Source organism: Oncorhynchus kisutch, linkage group LG9, assembly GCF_002021735.2.
Source record: "Oncorhynchus kisutch isolate 150728-3 linkage group LG9, Okis_V2, whole genome shotgun sequence".
Taxonomy (NCBI): Eukaryota; Metazoa; Chordata; class Actinopteri; order Salmoniformes; family Salmonidae; genus Oncorhynchus; species Oncorhynchus kisutch.
The window spans coordinates 40,948,718-40,962,806 of NC_034182.2; the positions used below are offsets into that span (position 1 = coordinate 40,948,718).

Here is a 14,089-nt window from a genome sequence, read left to right on the forward strand (position 1 = left end):
AGAGAGAAATAAAGCAACACTAGACACTATGGAACACAAAGCTTTTACTATCTCATCCTGGAATACACAAGGTCTGAGGTCATCTGTCATTTGGACTAAAAAGCTGGAACCTAAACTTCACCAAAGCAATTGGAAATACAGACGTTGTCATCGTACGAGATACAGGGTATAGAGGAGACAGACCTATTGGTTGCCCTCTAGGTTACAGAGAGAAGGACCTACTGGTTACCCTCTAGGTTACAGAGAGAAGGACCTACTGGTTACCCTCTAGGTTACAGAGAGAAGGACCTACTGGTTACCATCTAGGTTACAGAGAGAAGGACCTACTGGTTACCCTCTAGGTTACAGAGAGAAGGACCTACTGGTTACCCTCTAGGTTACAGAGAGAAGGACCTACTGGTTACCCTCTAGGTTACAGAGAGAAGGACCTACTGGTTACCCTCTAGGTTACAGAGAGAAGGACCTACTGGTTACCCTCTAGGTCACAGAGAGAAGGACCTACTGGTTGCCCTCTAGGTTACAGAGAGCTGGTAGTCCCCATCCACCACACTACCAGGTGGGTGGTATAGAGGAGACAGACCTACTGGTTGCCCTCTAGGTTACAGAGAGCTGGTAGTCCCATCAACCAAACCACCAGGTGTGAAACATGGTATAGAGGAGACAGACCTACTGGTTACCCTCTAGGTTATAGAGAGAAGGACCTACTGTTTGCCCTCGAGGTTACAGAGAGCTGGTAGTCCCCATCCACCAAACCACCAGTTGTGAAACATGGTATAGAGAAGACAGACCTACTGGTAGCCCTGTAGGTTACAGAGAGCTGGTAGTCCCATCAACCAAACCACCAGGTGTGAAACATGGTATAGAGGAGACAGACCTATTGGTTGCCCTCTAGGTTACAGAGAGAAGGACCTACTGGTTACCCTCTAGGTTACAGAGAGAAGGACCTACTGGTTACCCTCTAGGTCACAGAGAGAAGGACCTACTGGTTACCCTCTAGGTTACAGAGAGAAGGACCTACTGGTTACCCTCTAGGTCACAGAGAGAAGGACCTACTGGTTACCCTCTAGGTTATAGAGAGAAGGACCTACTGTTTGCCCTCGAGGTTACAGAGAGCTGGTAGTCCCCATCCACCACACTACCAGGTGGGTGGTATAGAGGAGACGGACCTACTGGTTGCCCTCTAGGTTACAGAGAGCTGGTAGTCCCATCAACCAAACCACCAGGTGTGAAACATGGTATAGAGGAGACAGACCTACTGGTTACCCTCTAGGTTACAGAGAGAAGGACCTACTGTTTGCCCTCGAGGTTACAGAGAGCTGGTAGTCCCATCCACCAAACCACCAGGTGTGAAACATGGTATAGAGGAGACGGACCCACTGGTTGCCCTCTAGGTTACAGAGAGCTGGTAGTCCCATCCACCAAACCACCAGGTGTGAAACATGGTATAGAGGAGACAGACCTACTGGTTACCCTCTAGGTTACAGAGAGAAGGACCTACTGTTTGCCCTCGAGGTTACAGAGAGCTGGTAGTCCCATCCACCAAACCACCAGGTGTGAAACATGGTATACAGGAGATGGACCCACTGGTTGCCCTCTAGGTTACAGAGAGCTCGTAGTCCCCATCCACCAAACTACCAGGTGTGAAACATGGTATAGAGGAGACGGCCCTACTGGTTGTCCTCCAGGTTACAGAGAGCTGGTAGTCCCCATCCACCAAACCACCAGTTGTGAAACATGGTATAGAGAAGACAGACCTACTGGTTGCCCTGTAGGTTACAGAGAGCTGGTAGTCCCATCAACCAAACCACCAGGTGTGAAACATGGTATAGAGGAGACAGACCTACTGGTTGCCCTCTAGGTTACAGAGAGCTGGTAGTCCCCATCCACCAAATTACCAGGTGTGAAACATGGAAGAGACTCAGGGGGTATGCTAATTCTGTATAAAGCAGACCTAACCCACTCGATTAAATTAGTGAAAACTGGAACATTTTACATCTGGCTAGAAATTAATAAGGAAATTATCTCAACAGAGTGCAATTTCCTTATGTGTTTTACCTATATCCCTAGAATCCCCATACTTTAACGATGACAGCTACTCCATCTTAGAGGGGGAGATAAACCATTTCCAGGCCCAGGGACATGTACTAGTCTGTGGCGACCTAAATGCCAGAACTGGCCAAAACCTGACTGTCTCAGCACACAGGGGGACAAACACCTACCTGGAGTTGACAGTAATTCCCTCCCAAATATGCCACCCCCCCCCCAGACAGAACTATGACAAAAACAACCAACAAAAATGGGTCACAACTCCTGCAGCACGGTTGTATAATGGGTCTGTACATAGTCAATGGTAGGGTTCAATGGGACTCTTACGGTAGGTACACCTACAGCTCATCCCTTGGCTGTAGTACTGTAGACTACTTTATCACTGACCTCATCGCAGAGTCTCTCAGAGCGTTCACAGTCAGCCCACTGACCTCTACCCAGAGTCTCTCAGAGCGTACACAGTCAGCCCACTGACCTCTACCCAGAGTCTCTCAGAGCGTTCACAGTCAGCCCACTGACCTCTACCCAGAGTCTCTCAGAGCGTTCACAGTCAGTCCACTGACCTCTACCCAGAGTCTCTCAGAGCGTTCACAGTCAGCCCACTGACCTCTACCCAGAGTCTCTCAGAGCGTTCACAGTCAGCCCACTGACCTCTACCCAGAGTCTCTCAGAGCGTTCACAGTCAGCCCACGGACCTCTACCCAGAGTCTCTCAGAGCGTTCACAGTCAGCCCACTGACCTCTACCCAGAGTCTCTCAGAGCGTTCACAGTCAGCCCACTGACCTCTACCCAGAGTCTCTCAGAGCGTTCACAGTCAGCCCACTGACCTCTACCCAGAGTCTCTCAGAGCGTTCAAAGTCAGCCCACTGACCTCTACCCAGAGTCTCTCAGAGCGTTCACAGTCAGCCCACTGACCTCTACTCAGAGTCTCTCAGAGCGTTCACAGTCAGCCCACTGACCTCTACCCAGAGTCTCTCAGAGCGTTCACAGTCAGCCCACTGACCTCAACCCAGAGTCTCTCAGAGCGTTCACAGTCAGCCCACTGACCTCTACTCAGAGTCTCTCAGAGCGTTCACAGTCAGCCCACTGACCTCTACTCAGAGTCTCTCAGAGCATTCACAGTCAGCTCACTGACCTCAACCCAGAGTCTCTCAGAGCGTTCACAGTCAGTCCACTGACCTCAACCCAGAGTCTCTCAGAGCATTCACAGTCAGCCCACTGACCTCAACCCAGAGTCTCTCAGAGCGTTCAGTCAGCCCACTGACCTCAACCCAGAGTCTCTCAGAGCGTTCACAGTCAGCCCACTGACCTCAACCCAGAGTCTCTCAGAGCGTTCACAGTCAGTCCACTGACCTCAACCCAGAGTCTCTCAGAGCGTTCACAGTCAGTCCACTGACCTCAACCCAGGGTCTCTCAGAGCGTTCACAGTCAGCCCACTGACCTCAACCCAGAGTCTCTCAGAGCGTTCACAGTCAGTCCACTGACCTCAACCCAGAGTCTCTCAGAGCGTTCACAGTCAGTCCACTGACCTCAACCCAGAGTCTCTCAGAGCGTTCACAGTCAGTCCACTGACCTCTACCCAGAGTCTCTCAGAGCGTTCACAGTCAGCCCACTGACCTCAACCCAGAGTCTCTCAGAGCGTTCACAGTCAGCCCACTGACCTCAACCCAGAGTCTCTCAGAGCGTTCACAGTCAGCCCACTGACCTCAACCCAGAGTCTCACAGAGCGTTCACAGTCAGCCCACTGACCTCAACCCAGAGTCTCTCAGAGCGTTCACAGTCAGCCCACTGACCTCAACCCAGAGTCTCTCAGAGCGTTCACAGTCAGTCCACTGACCTCAACCCAGAGTCTCTCAGAGCGTTCACAGTCAGTCCACTGACCTCAACCCAGAGTCTCTCAGAGCGTTCACAGTCAGTCCACTGACCTCAACCCAGAGTCTCTCAGAGCGTTCACAGTCAGTCCACTGACCTCAACCCAGAGTCTCTCAGAGCGTTCAGTCAGTCCACTGACCTCAACCCAGAGTCTCTCAGAGCGTTCACAGTCAGTCCACTGACCTCAACCCAGAGTCTCTCAGAGCGTTCACAGTCAGCCCACTGACCTCAACCCAGAGTCTCTCAGAGCGTTCACAGTCAGTCCACTGACCTCAACCCAGAGTCTCTCAGAGCGTTTCACAGTCAGCCCACTGACCTCAACCCAGAGTCTCTCAGAGCGTTCACAGTCAGTCCACTGACCTCAACCCAGAGTCTCTCAGAGCGTTCACAGTCAGTCCACTGACCTCAACCCAGGGTCTCTCAGAGCGTTCACAGTCAGCCCACTGACCTCAACCCAGAGTCTCTCAGAGCGTTCACAGTCAGCCCACTGACCTCAACCCAGAGTCTCTCAGAGCGTTCACAGTCAGTCCACTGACCTCAACCCAGAGTCTCTCAGAGCGTTCACAGTCAGTCCACTGACCTCAACCCAGAGTCTCTCAGAGCGTTCACAGTCAGTCCACTGACCTCTACCCAGAGTCTCTCAGAGCGTTCACAGTCAGTCCACTGACCTCAACCCAGAGTCTCTCAGAGCGTTCACAGTCAGCCCACCGACCTCAACCCAGAGTCTCTCAGAGCGTTCACAGTCAGTCCACTGACCTCAACCCAGAGTCTCTCAGAGCGTTCACAGTCAGTCCACTGACCTCAACCCAGAGTCTCTCAGAGCGTTCACAGTCAGTCCACTGACCTCAACCCAGAGTCTCTCAGAGCATTCACAGTCAGCTCACTGACCTCAACCCAGAGTCTCTCAGAGCGTTCACAGTCAGTCCACTGACCTCAACCCAGAGTCTCTCAGAGCATTCACAGTCAGCCCACTGACCTCAACCCAGAGTCTCTCAGAGCGTTCAGTCAGCCCACTGACCTCAACCCAGAGTCTCTTAGAGCGTTCACAGTCAGCCCACTGACCTCAACCCAGAGTCTCTCAGAGCGTTCACAGTCAGTCCACTGACCTCAACCCAGAGTCTCTCAGAGCGTTCACAGTCAGTCCACTGACCTCAACCCAGGGTCTCTCAGAGCGTTCACAGTCAGCCCACTGACCTCAACCCAGAGTCTCTCAGAGCGTTCACAGTCAGTCCACTGACCTCAACCCAGAGTCTCTCAGAGCGTTCACAGTCAGTCCACTGACCTCAACCCAGAGTCTCTCAGAGCGTTCACAGTCAGTCCACTGACCTCTACCCAGAGTCTCTCAGAGCGTTCACAGTCAGCCCACTGACCTCAACCCAGAGTCTCTCAGAGCGTTCACAGTCAGCCCACTGACCTCAACCCAGAGTCTCTCAGAGCGTTCACAGTCAGCCCACTGACCTCAACCCAGAGTCTCTCAGAGCGTTCATAGTCAGTCCACTGACCTCAACCCAGAGTCTCTCAGAGCGTTCACAGTCAGTCCACTGACCTCAACCCAGAGTCTCTCAGAGCGTTCACAGTCAGTCCACTGACCTCTACCCAGAGTCTCTCAGAGCGTTCACAGTCAGCCCACTGACCTCAACCCAGAGTCTCTCAGAGCGTTCACAGTCAGCCCACTGACCTCAACCCAGAGTCTCTCAGAGCGTTCACAGTCAGTCCACTGACCTCAACCCAGAGTCTCTCAGAGCGTTCACAGTCAGTCCACTGACCTCAACCCAGAGTCTCTCAGAGCGTTCACAGTCAGTCCACTGACCTCTACCCAGAGTCTCTCAGAGCGTTCACAGTCAGCCCACTGACCTCAACCCAGAGTCTCTCAGAGCGTTCACAGTCAGCCCACTGACCTCAACCCAGAGTCTCTCAGAGCGTTCACAGTCAGTCCACTGACCTCAACCCAGAGTCTCTCAGAGCGTTCACAGTCAGTCCACTGACCTCAACCCAGAGTCTCTCAGAGCGTTCACAGTCAGTCCACTGACCTCTACCCAGAGTCTCTCAGAGCGTTCACAGTCAGTCCACTGACCTCAACCCAGAGTCTCTCAGAGCGTTCACAGTCAGCCCACTGACACTCCTATCAGATCACAGCAAAATCACAGTCTATTTAAACAGAGCAATAGTCAATCATGAGGCATCAAAGCCAAAGGAACTGAATAATATTAAGAAATGCTGTAGAAGGAAGGAAATCTACCCCCCCCCCCCAAAAAAAAAATTAGGCAACAACAAATTCAATCCATTTTAGACAACTTCCTGGACAAAACATTTCACTGTAATAGTGAAGGTGTAAACTTGGCAGTAGAAAGTCTAAACAGTATATTTGACCGTTCAGCTTCCTTATCAAATCTAACAATGTAGAGACAACCTAAGAAAAAGAAAAACAATGGCAAAATGGTTGGATGAATAATGCTAAAAACCTAAGAAAGAAATGGAGTGACCCATCCAACCAAAAACATAGAGACCCTGAGTCTACGCCTTCACTATGGTGAATCACTAAAACAATACAGAAATACACTACGGAGAAAAAGAAGCAACAGCACCAGAAATAAGCTCAATGTAATTAAAGAATCCATAGAATCTAAACACTTCTGACACAATTTGTTATCGATCCAAAACTGAGATGAATGGAAACCTGGGGCGGCAGCGTAGCCTAGTGGTTAGAGTAACCGGAAGGTTGCAAGTTCAAACCCCCGAGCTGACAAGGTACAAATCTGTCGTTCTGCCCCTGAACAGGCAGTTAACCCACTTGTTCCTAGGCCGTCATTGAAAATAAGAATTTGTTCTTAACTGACTTGCCTAGTTAAATAAAGGTTAAAAAAATATATTTTTAAAAACACTTCTCCAATCTTTTTGGTACTATAACAAAGAACAAACAGCAAAAACATATCAATAATTAAATCTTAGACTCAACTAGTAAAGACAAAATACAAACTCTCCAACCTAAAAAAGGCTTGTGGTGTTGATGGAATCCTAAAAGGAAATGATCAAATATACAGAACACAAATTCCAATAACATAATCTTCAGCTCTTGCATCTTCCCCAATATTTGGAATCAAGGACTATTCACCCCAATCCACAAAAGTGAGACAAATTTGACCCCAATAACTACCGTGGGATACGCGTCAACAGCAACCGTGGGAAAATCCTCTGCATTATCATTAACAGTAGACTTGTACATTTCCTCAGTGAAAACAATGTACTGAGCAAATGTCAATATATATTTTTTTTTACCTAATTACCGTACGACAGACCACGTATTCACCCTGTGCTCCCTCATTGACACACAAACAAAACAAAACAAAGGCAACGTCTTCTCGTTCTTTGTTGATTTCTAAAAATCACCGGCGGCAAACTACCTGCCCTCCAGGACACCTACAGCACCCATTATCACAGGAAGGCCAAAAAATGATCAAGGACAAGAACCACCCGAGCAACTGACTGTTCACCCCGCTACAATCCAGAAGGCGAGGTCAATACAGGTGCATCAACACTGGGATTGAGAGACTGAAAAAAAAGGCTTCTATCTCAAGGCCATCAGACTGTTAAACAGCCGTCACTAACACAGAGAGGCTGCTGCCTACATACGGACTTGAAATCATTGGCCACTTTAATAAATAGATCACTAGTCACTTTAATAATGTTTATATATCTTGCATTACACATTCCATATGTCCACCACCGTTATAAAGTTTGAGGTCACTTAGAAATGTCCTTGTTGTTTCAAGAATAACACATTTTCTGTCCATTAAAATAACATCAAATTGATCAGAAATACAGTGTAGATATTGTTAATGTTGTAAATGACTATCGTAGCTGGAAACAGCTGATTTTATGGAATATCTACATAGCTGTACAGAGGCCCATTATCAGCAACCATCACTCCTGTGTTCCAATGGCATGCTGTGTTAGCTAATCCAAGTTCATCATTTTTAAAAGGCTAACTGATCATTAGAAAACCCTTTTGCAATTATGTTAGCACAGCTGAAAACAGTTGTTCCTGATTAAAGAAGCAATAAAACTGGCATTCTTTAGACTAGTTGAGTATCTGTAGCATCAGCATTTGTGGGTTCGATTACAGGCTCAAAATGGCCAGAAACAAATAACTTTCTTCTGAAACTCGTCAGTCTACTCTTGTTCTGAGAAATGAAGGCTATTCCATGTGAGAAATTGCAAAGAAACTGAAGATCTCGTACAACGCTGTGTACTACTCCCTTCACATAAAAGCTCAGACTGGCTCTAACCAGAATAGAAAGAGGAGTGGGAGGCCCCGGTGCACAACTGAGCAAGCGGACAAGTACATTAGAGTGTCTAGTTTGAGAAACAGACGCCGCACAAGTCCTCAACTGGCAGCTTCATTAAATAGTATCCGCAAAACACCAGTCTCAACGTCAACAGTGAAAAGGCAACTCCGGGATGCTGGCCTTCTAGGCAGAGTTGCAAAGAAAAAGCCATCTCTCAGACTGGCCAATAAAAAGAAAAGATTAAGATCGGTAAAAGGAACTCTGCCTAGAAGGCCAGCATCCCAGAGTGATGGTTGCTGATAATGGGCCTCTGTACTCTGTCATGACATTGCCCTGTTGTACTGAAAGAATATGATATCAGATCAGTTGTCATCTGAGACATTATTACTGATGATAGGATGACATAAACTGTATATTGGAAAGTCTACACATTCTAGTTATCAGATTAACATGGAATTGTTGTGCAATTTAAATGTTTAAATATGAAACTATTTGTGAAAAGATTAAATGTAATTTTCGTTTTTAAAATGAGGGAATTGTTTTCATAAGTAAAATATGCTCAATCAGTGGCCACACCCACGTGAATAGGCATTGGTTGGAAAGGATGAACCAACCCCTTTTCTACATTTCTATAAGAGCCCCCGTGACCCGATTCATGGCGAACTAAGCCGACATCAGCGTATTTACACATCATTACCACTCTGTATATACACATAAAATTACATTTTAAATAACTTTATAATCTTGTAACTTTTGTGAGGTAATGTTTACTGTTCATTTTTATTGTTTATTTCACTTTTGTTTATTATCTATTTCACTTGCTTTGGCAATGTTAACATATGTTTCACATGCCAATAAAGCCCTTCAATTGAAATTGAGAGAAAGAGAGAGAGAGAAAGATAGAGAGAGAGAGAGATGAGTCATATCTCTTGTTCCACCATGCATGGTTGATATGGGGTGCACATGGGTCACTTGACCAGGGGCATTATTTGACCAGGGGAATCATTTGACCAGGGGAATCATTTGACCAGGGGAATCATTTGACCAGGGGAATCATTTGACCAGGGGAATCATTTGACCAGGGGAATCATTTGACCAGGGGCATTATTTGACCAGGGGCATTATATGACCAGGGGCATTATATGACCAGGGGAATCATTTGACCAGGGGAATCATTTGACCAGGGGAATCATTTGACCAGGGGTATTATTTGACATGGGGAATCATTTCACCAGGGGTATTATTTGACCAGGGGAATCATTTGACCAGGAGCATTCAAAGCAGGGTGGAAAATGAAGAAGTAGAACAACTGGAGTCATGCTAGAATCTTTCTCCCTTCGCTCACACAGGCTTTATTTTCATTATAACAGCTTGACCTTTCCACAACTCTCTTGATTGTAGCTGCCTATCTCCTGTCTCCCCAGTGCAATGAACAGTTTACCAGCCCCGGGTCTACAGTACAGTAGCAACTCCCTATCGACACTGCTGTCTGTATGGCCGTCTGGCTGGCTGGCTGGCTGGCTGGCTGTCTGTATGGATGTCTGTCTGTCTGTCTGTCTGCCTGTCTGTATATCTGACTGTCTGGCTGGCTGGCTGTATGGATGTCTGTCTGTCTGCCTACCTGTCTGTATATCTGACTGTCTGTATGGCCGTCTGGCTGGCTGTATGGATGTCTGTCTGTCTGTCTGTCTGTCTGTCTGTCTGTCTGTCTGTCTGTCTGTCTGTCTGTCTGCCTGCCTGTCTGTATATCTGACTGTCTGTATGGCCGTCTGGCTGGCTGTATGGATGTCTGTCTGTCTGCCTGCCTGTATATCTGACTGTCTGTATGGCCATCTGACTGGCTGTATAGATGTCTGTCTGTCTGCCTGCCTGTCTGTATATCTGACTGTCTGTATGGCCGTCTGGCTGGCTGTATGGATGTCTGTCTGTCTCTCTGTCTGTATATCTGACTGTCTGTATGGCCGTCTGGCTGGCTGCCTGTCTGGCTGGCTGTATAGATGTCTGTCTGCCTGCCTGCCTGTCTGTATATCTGACTGTCTGTATGGCCGTCTGGCTGGCTGTATGGATGTCTGTCTGTCTCTCTGTCTGTATATCTGACTGTCTGTATGGCCGTCTGGCTGGCTGCCTGTCTGGCTGGCTGTATAGATGTCTGTCTGCCTGCCTGCCTGTCTGTATATCTGACTGTCTGTATGGCCATCTGGCTGTCTGTATGGATGTCTGTCTGTCTGCCTGCCTGCCTGTCTGTATATCTGACTGTCTGTATGGCCGTCTGTCTGTCTGCCTGCCTGTCTGTATATCTGACTGTCTGTATGGCCATCTGGCTGGCTGGCTGTATGGATGTCTGTATATCTGACTGTCTGTATGGCCGTCTGGCTGGCTGTATGGATGTCTGTCTGTCTGTCTGCCTACCTGTCTGTATATCTGACTGTCTGTATGGCCGTCTGGCTGGCTGTATGGATGTCTGTCTGTCTGTCTGCCTGCCTGTCTGTATATCTGACTGTCTGGCTGGCCGTCTGGCTGGCTGCCTGTCTGGCTGGCTGTATGGATGTCTGTCTGTCTGCCTGCCTGTCTGTATATCTGACTGGCTGTATGGCCGTCTGGCTGTCTGTCTGTATGGATGTCTGTCTGTCTGTCTGCCTGTCTGTATATCTGACTGTCTGTATGGCCGTCTGGCTGGCTGTATGGATGTCTGTCTGTCTGCCTGTCTGTATATCTGACTGTCTGTATGGCCATCTCACTGGCTGTATGGGTGTCTGTCTGTCTGCCTGCCTGTCTGTATATCTGACTGTCTGTATGGCCGTCTGGCTGGCTGGCTGCCTGTCTGGCTGGCTGTATGGATGTCTGTCTGTCTGCCTGCCTGTCTGTATATTTGACTGTCTGTATGGCCGTCTGGCTGTCTGTCTGTATGGATGTCTGTCTGTCTGCCTGCCTGTCTGTATATCTGACTGTCTGTATGGCCGTCTGGCTGGCTGTATGGATGTCTGTCTGTCTGCCTGTCTGTATATCTGACTGTCTGTATGGCCATCTGACTGGCTGTATGGATGTCTGTCTGTCTGCCTGCCTGTCTGTATATCTGACTGTCTGTATGGCCGTCTGGCTGGCTGGCTGCCTGTCTGCCTGTCTGTATATCAGACTGTCTGTATGGCCGTCTGTCTGTCTGCCTGCCTGTCTGTATATCTGACTGTCTGTATGGCCGTCTGGATGTCTGTCTGTCTGCCTGCCTGTCTGTATATCTGACTGTCTGTATGTCTGGCTAAGAGCTCTGTGCAAACATCTCGGGAACGACTGGCTGCAATAGGAAATCCTGCAGTGGTCTTTTTTCCCACTGTTGTGATCACACTGGGACATGTATTCCTATGTGGTATTAATGCATGTTAGCAAGTGTGTGTTTTGTGCTCAATGGTATGCATGACATGTCCTCTGTTTACTGTATCTCTAGTATAAAGTCATTCATTCCTGGGGAAATGGTCAAATCCGATGTCTGCTTGAAGAAAATGAAAGAAAAGTAACAGCAGAAATGGTCAACTACAACCTTTACAACCCTCTACATGAATATTTATGTTCAAATCTTTGGGTATTCTGAATTTGTGACAGCATTTCACTTTTTTTTTCACAGAGCTACACAATTACAACATGGCATAATTGTCAGCTATTTTGTTTTACACCTGTCTTGAGACAGTGAATTCTGTCAAAAGTTTTGGATTATTCATGCTCTGACAAATACCATGTTGCAGAAGATAAATGAATTTAGAATAGCCTCTCTCGACTAGCGCACGGCAGGCAACCAGGAGCATTTGTTTTTCATCATTAAAATTCACCTAGGGTCCCTAACAGTGCAAACTCATTACTTGTGTACCCGTCATCAGGGAGAGGTGCGAAGCAAAAAACAAAGAAGAAGAGTATCCAAGATGTATTCTCTTACCTGATTTCCATGTACACCGTTTCGTACGCATCTTCAACTCTCTTTAGATCAGCAGCCGCTTTTTCAGCAGCTAGAAAAAGAAAAAGTAAGAAGAAGAAGAAATTCCTAAAAATTTTAAAAATTTAAAAAACATACAGGATTTATTGTCACCGGTACAGTTGTTTTACAGGGTCAGCCATAGTAGCACGGTGCCCCTGGAGAAAAATAGGGTTAAATGATTTGATCAATGGCACATTTTATAAGATTATAAATCTGTCAATCAAATCAAATGTTATTTGTCACATGCACCGAATACAACAGGTGTAGTCGACCTTACAGTGAAATGCTGAATACAACAGGTGTAGTAGACCTTACAGTGAAATGCTGAATACAACAGGTGTAGTAGACCTCACAGTGAAATGCTGAATATAACAGGTGTAGTCGACCTTACAGTGAAATGCTGAATACAACAGGTGTAGTAGACCTTACAGTGAAATGCTGAATACAACAGGTGTAGTAGACCTTACAGTGAAATGCTGAATACAACAGGTGTAGTAGACCTCACAGTGAAATGCTGAATATAACAGGTGTAGTCGACCTTACAGTGAAATGCTGAATACAACAGGTGTAGTAGACCTCGCAGTGAAATGCTGAATACAACAGGTGTAGTAGACCTCACAGTGAAATGCTGAATACAACAGGTGTAGTAGACCTTACAGTGAAATGCTGAATACAACAGGTGTAGTAGACCTCGCAGTGAAATGCTGAATACAACAGGTGTAGACCTTACAGTGAAATGCTGAATACAACAGGTGTAGTAGACCTTACAGTGAAATGCTGAATACAACAGGTGTAGTAGACCTTACAGTGAAATGCTGAATACAACAGGTGTAGTAGACCTTACAGTGAAATGCTGAATACAACAGGTGTAGTAGACCTCGCAGTGAAATGCTGAATACAACAGGTGTAGACCTTACAGTGAAATGCTGAATACAACAGGTGTAGTAGACCTTACAGTGAAATGCTGAATACAACAGGTGTAGTAGACCATACAGTGAAATGCTGAATACAACAGGTGTAGTAGACCTCGCAGTGAAATGCTGAATACAACAGGTGTAGACCTTACAGTCAAATGCTGAATACAACAGGTGTAGTAGACCTCACAGTGAAATGCTGAATACAACAGGTGTAGTAGACCTCACAGTGAAATGCTGAATACAACAGGTGTAGTAGACCTCACAGTGAAATGCTGAATACAACAGGTGTAGTAGACCTAAAAATGGAGCAGCAGTGAAATAACAATATCGAGGCTATATACAGGGGGTACCAGTACAGAGTCAATGTGGAGGCTATATACAGGGGGTACCAGTACAGAGTCAATGTGGAGGTTATATACAGGGGGTACCAGTACAGAGTCAATGTGGAGGTTATATACAGGGGGTACCAGTACAGAGTCAATGTGGAGGCTATATACAGGGGGTACCAGTACAGAGTCAATGTGGAGGCTATATACAGGGGGTACCAGTACAGAGTCAATGTGGAGGCTATATACAGGGTATTACGGTACAGAGTCAATGTGGAGGCTATATACAGGGTGTTACGGTACAGAGTCAATGGAGGCTATATACAGGGTATTACGGTACAGAGTCAATGTGGAGGCTATATACAGGGGGTACCGGTACAGAGTCAATGTGGAGGCTATATACAGGGTATTACGGTACAGAGTCAATGTGGAGGCTATATACAGGGGGTACCGGTACAGAGTCAATGTGGAGGCTATATACAGGGTGTTACGGTACAGAGTCAATGGAGGCTATATACAGGGTATTACGGTACAGAGTCAATGTGGAGGCTATATACAGGGGGTACCGGTACAGAGTCAATGTGGAGGCTATATACAGGGGGTACCGGTACAGAGTCAATGTGGAGGCTATATACAGGGTATTACGGTACAGAGTCAATGTGGAGGCTATATACAGGGGGT

At 47.1% G+C, this 14,089-nt stretch overlaps 1 protein-coding gene across 5 annotated transcripts in view; it reads right to left on the reverse strand.

Annotated features, from left to right (window-relative positions):
- LOC109897150 (glucosidase 2 subunit beta) overlaps positions 1 to 14,089 on the reverse strand; it is a 293,964-nt gene that overhangs the window by 117,366 nt on the left and 162,509 nt on the right. For all 5 annotated transcript variants that reach the window (XM_031832600.1, XM_031832599.1, XM_031832598.1 and 2 more), the window contains exon 10: positions 12,127 to 12,196. In XM_031832600.1, the coding sequence (XP_031688460.1) occupies positions 12,127 to 12,196 (70 nt within the window). The remainder of the gene's footprint in view (positions 1 to 12,126; positions 12,197 to 14,089) is intronic.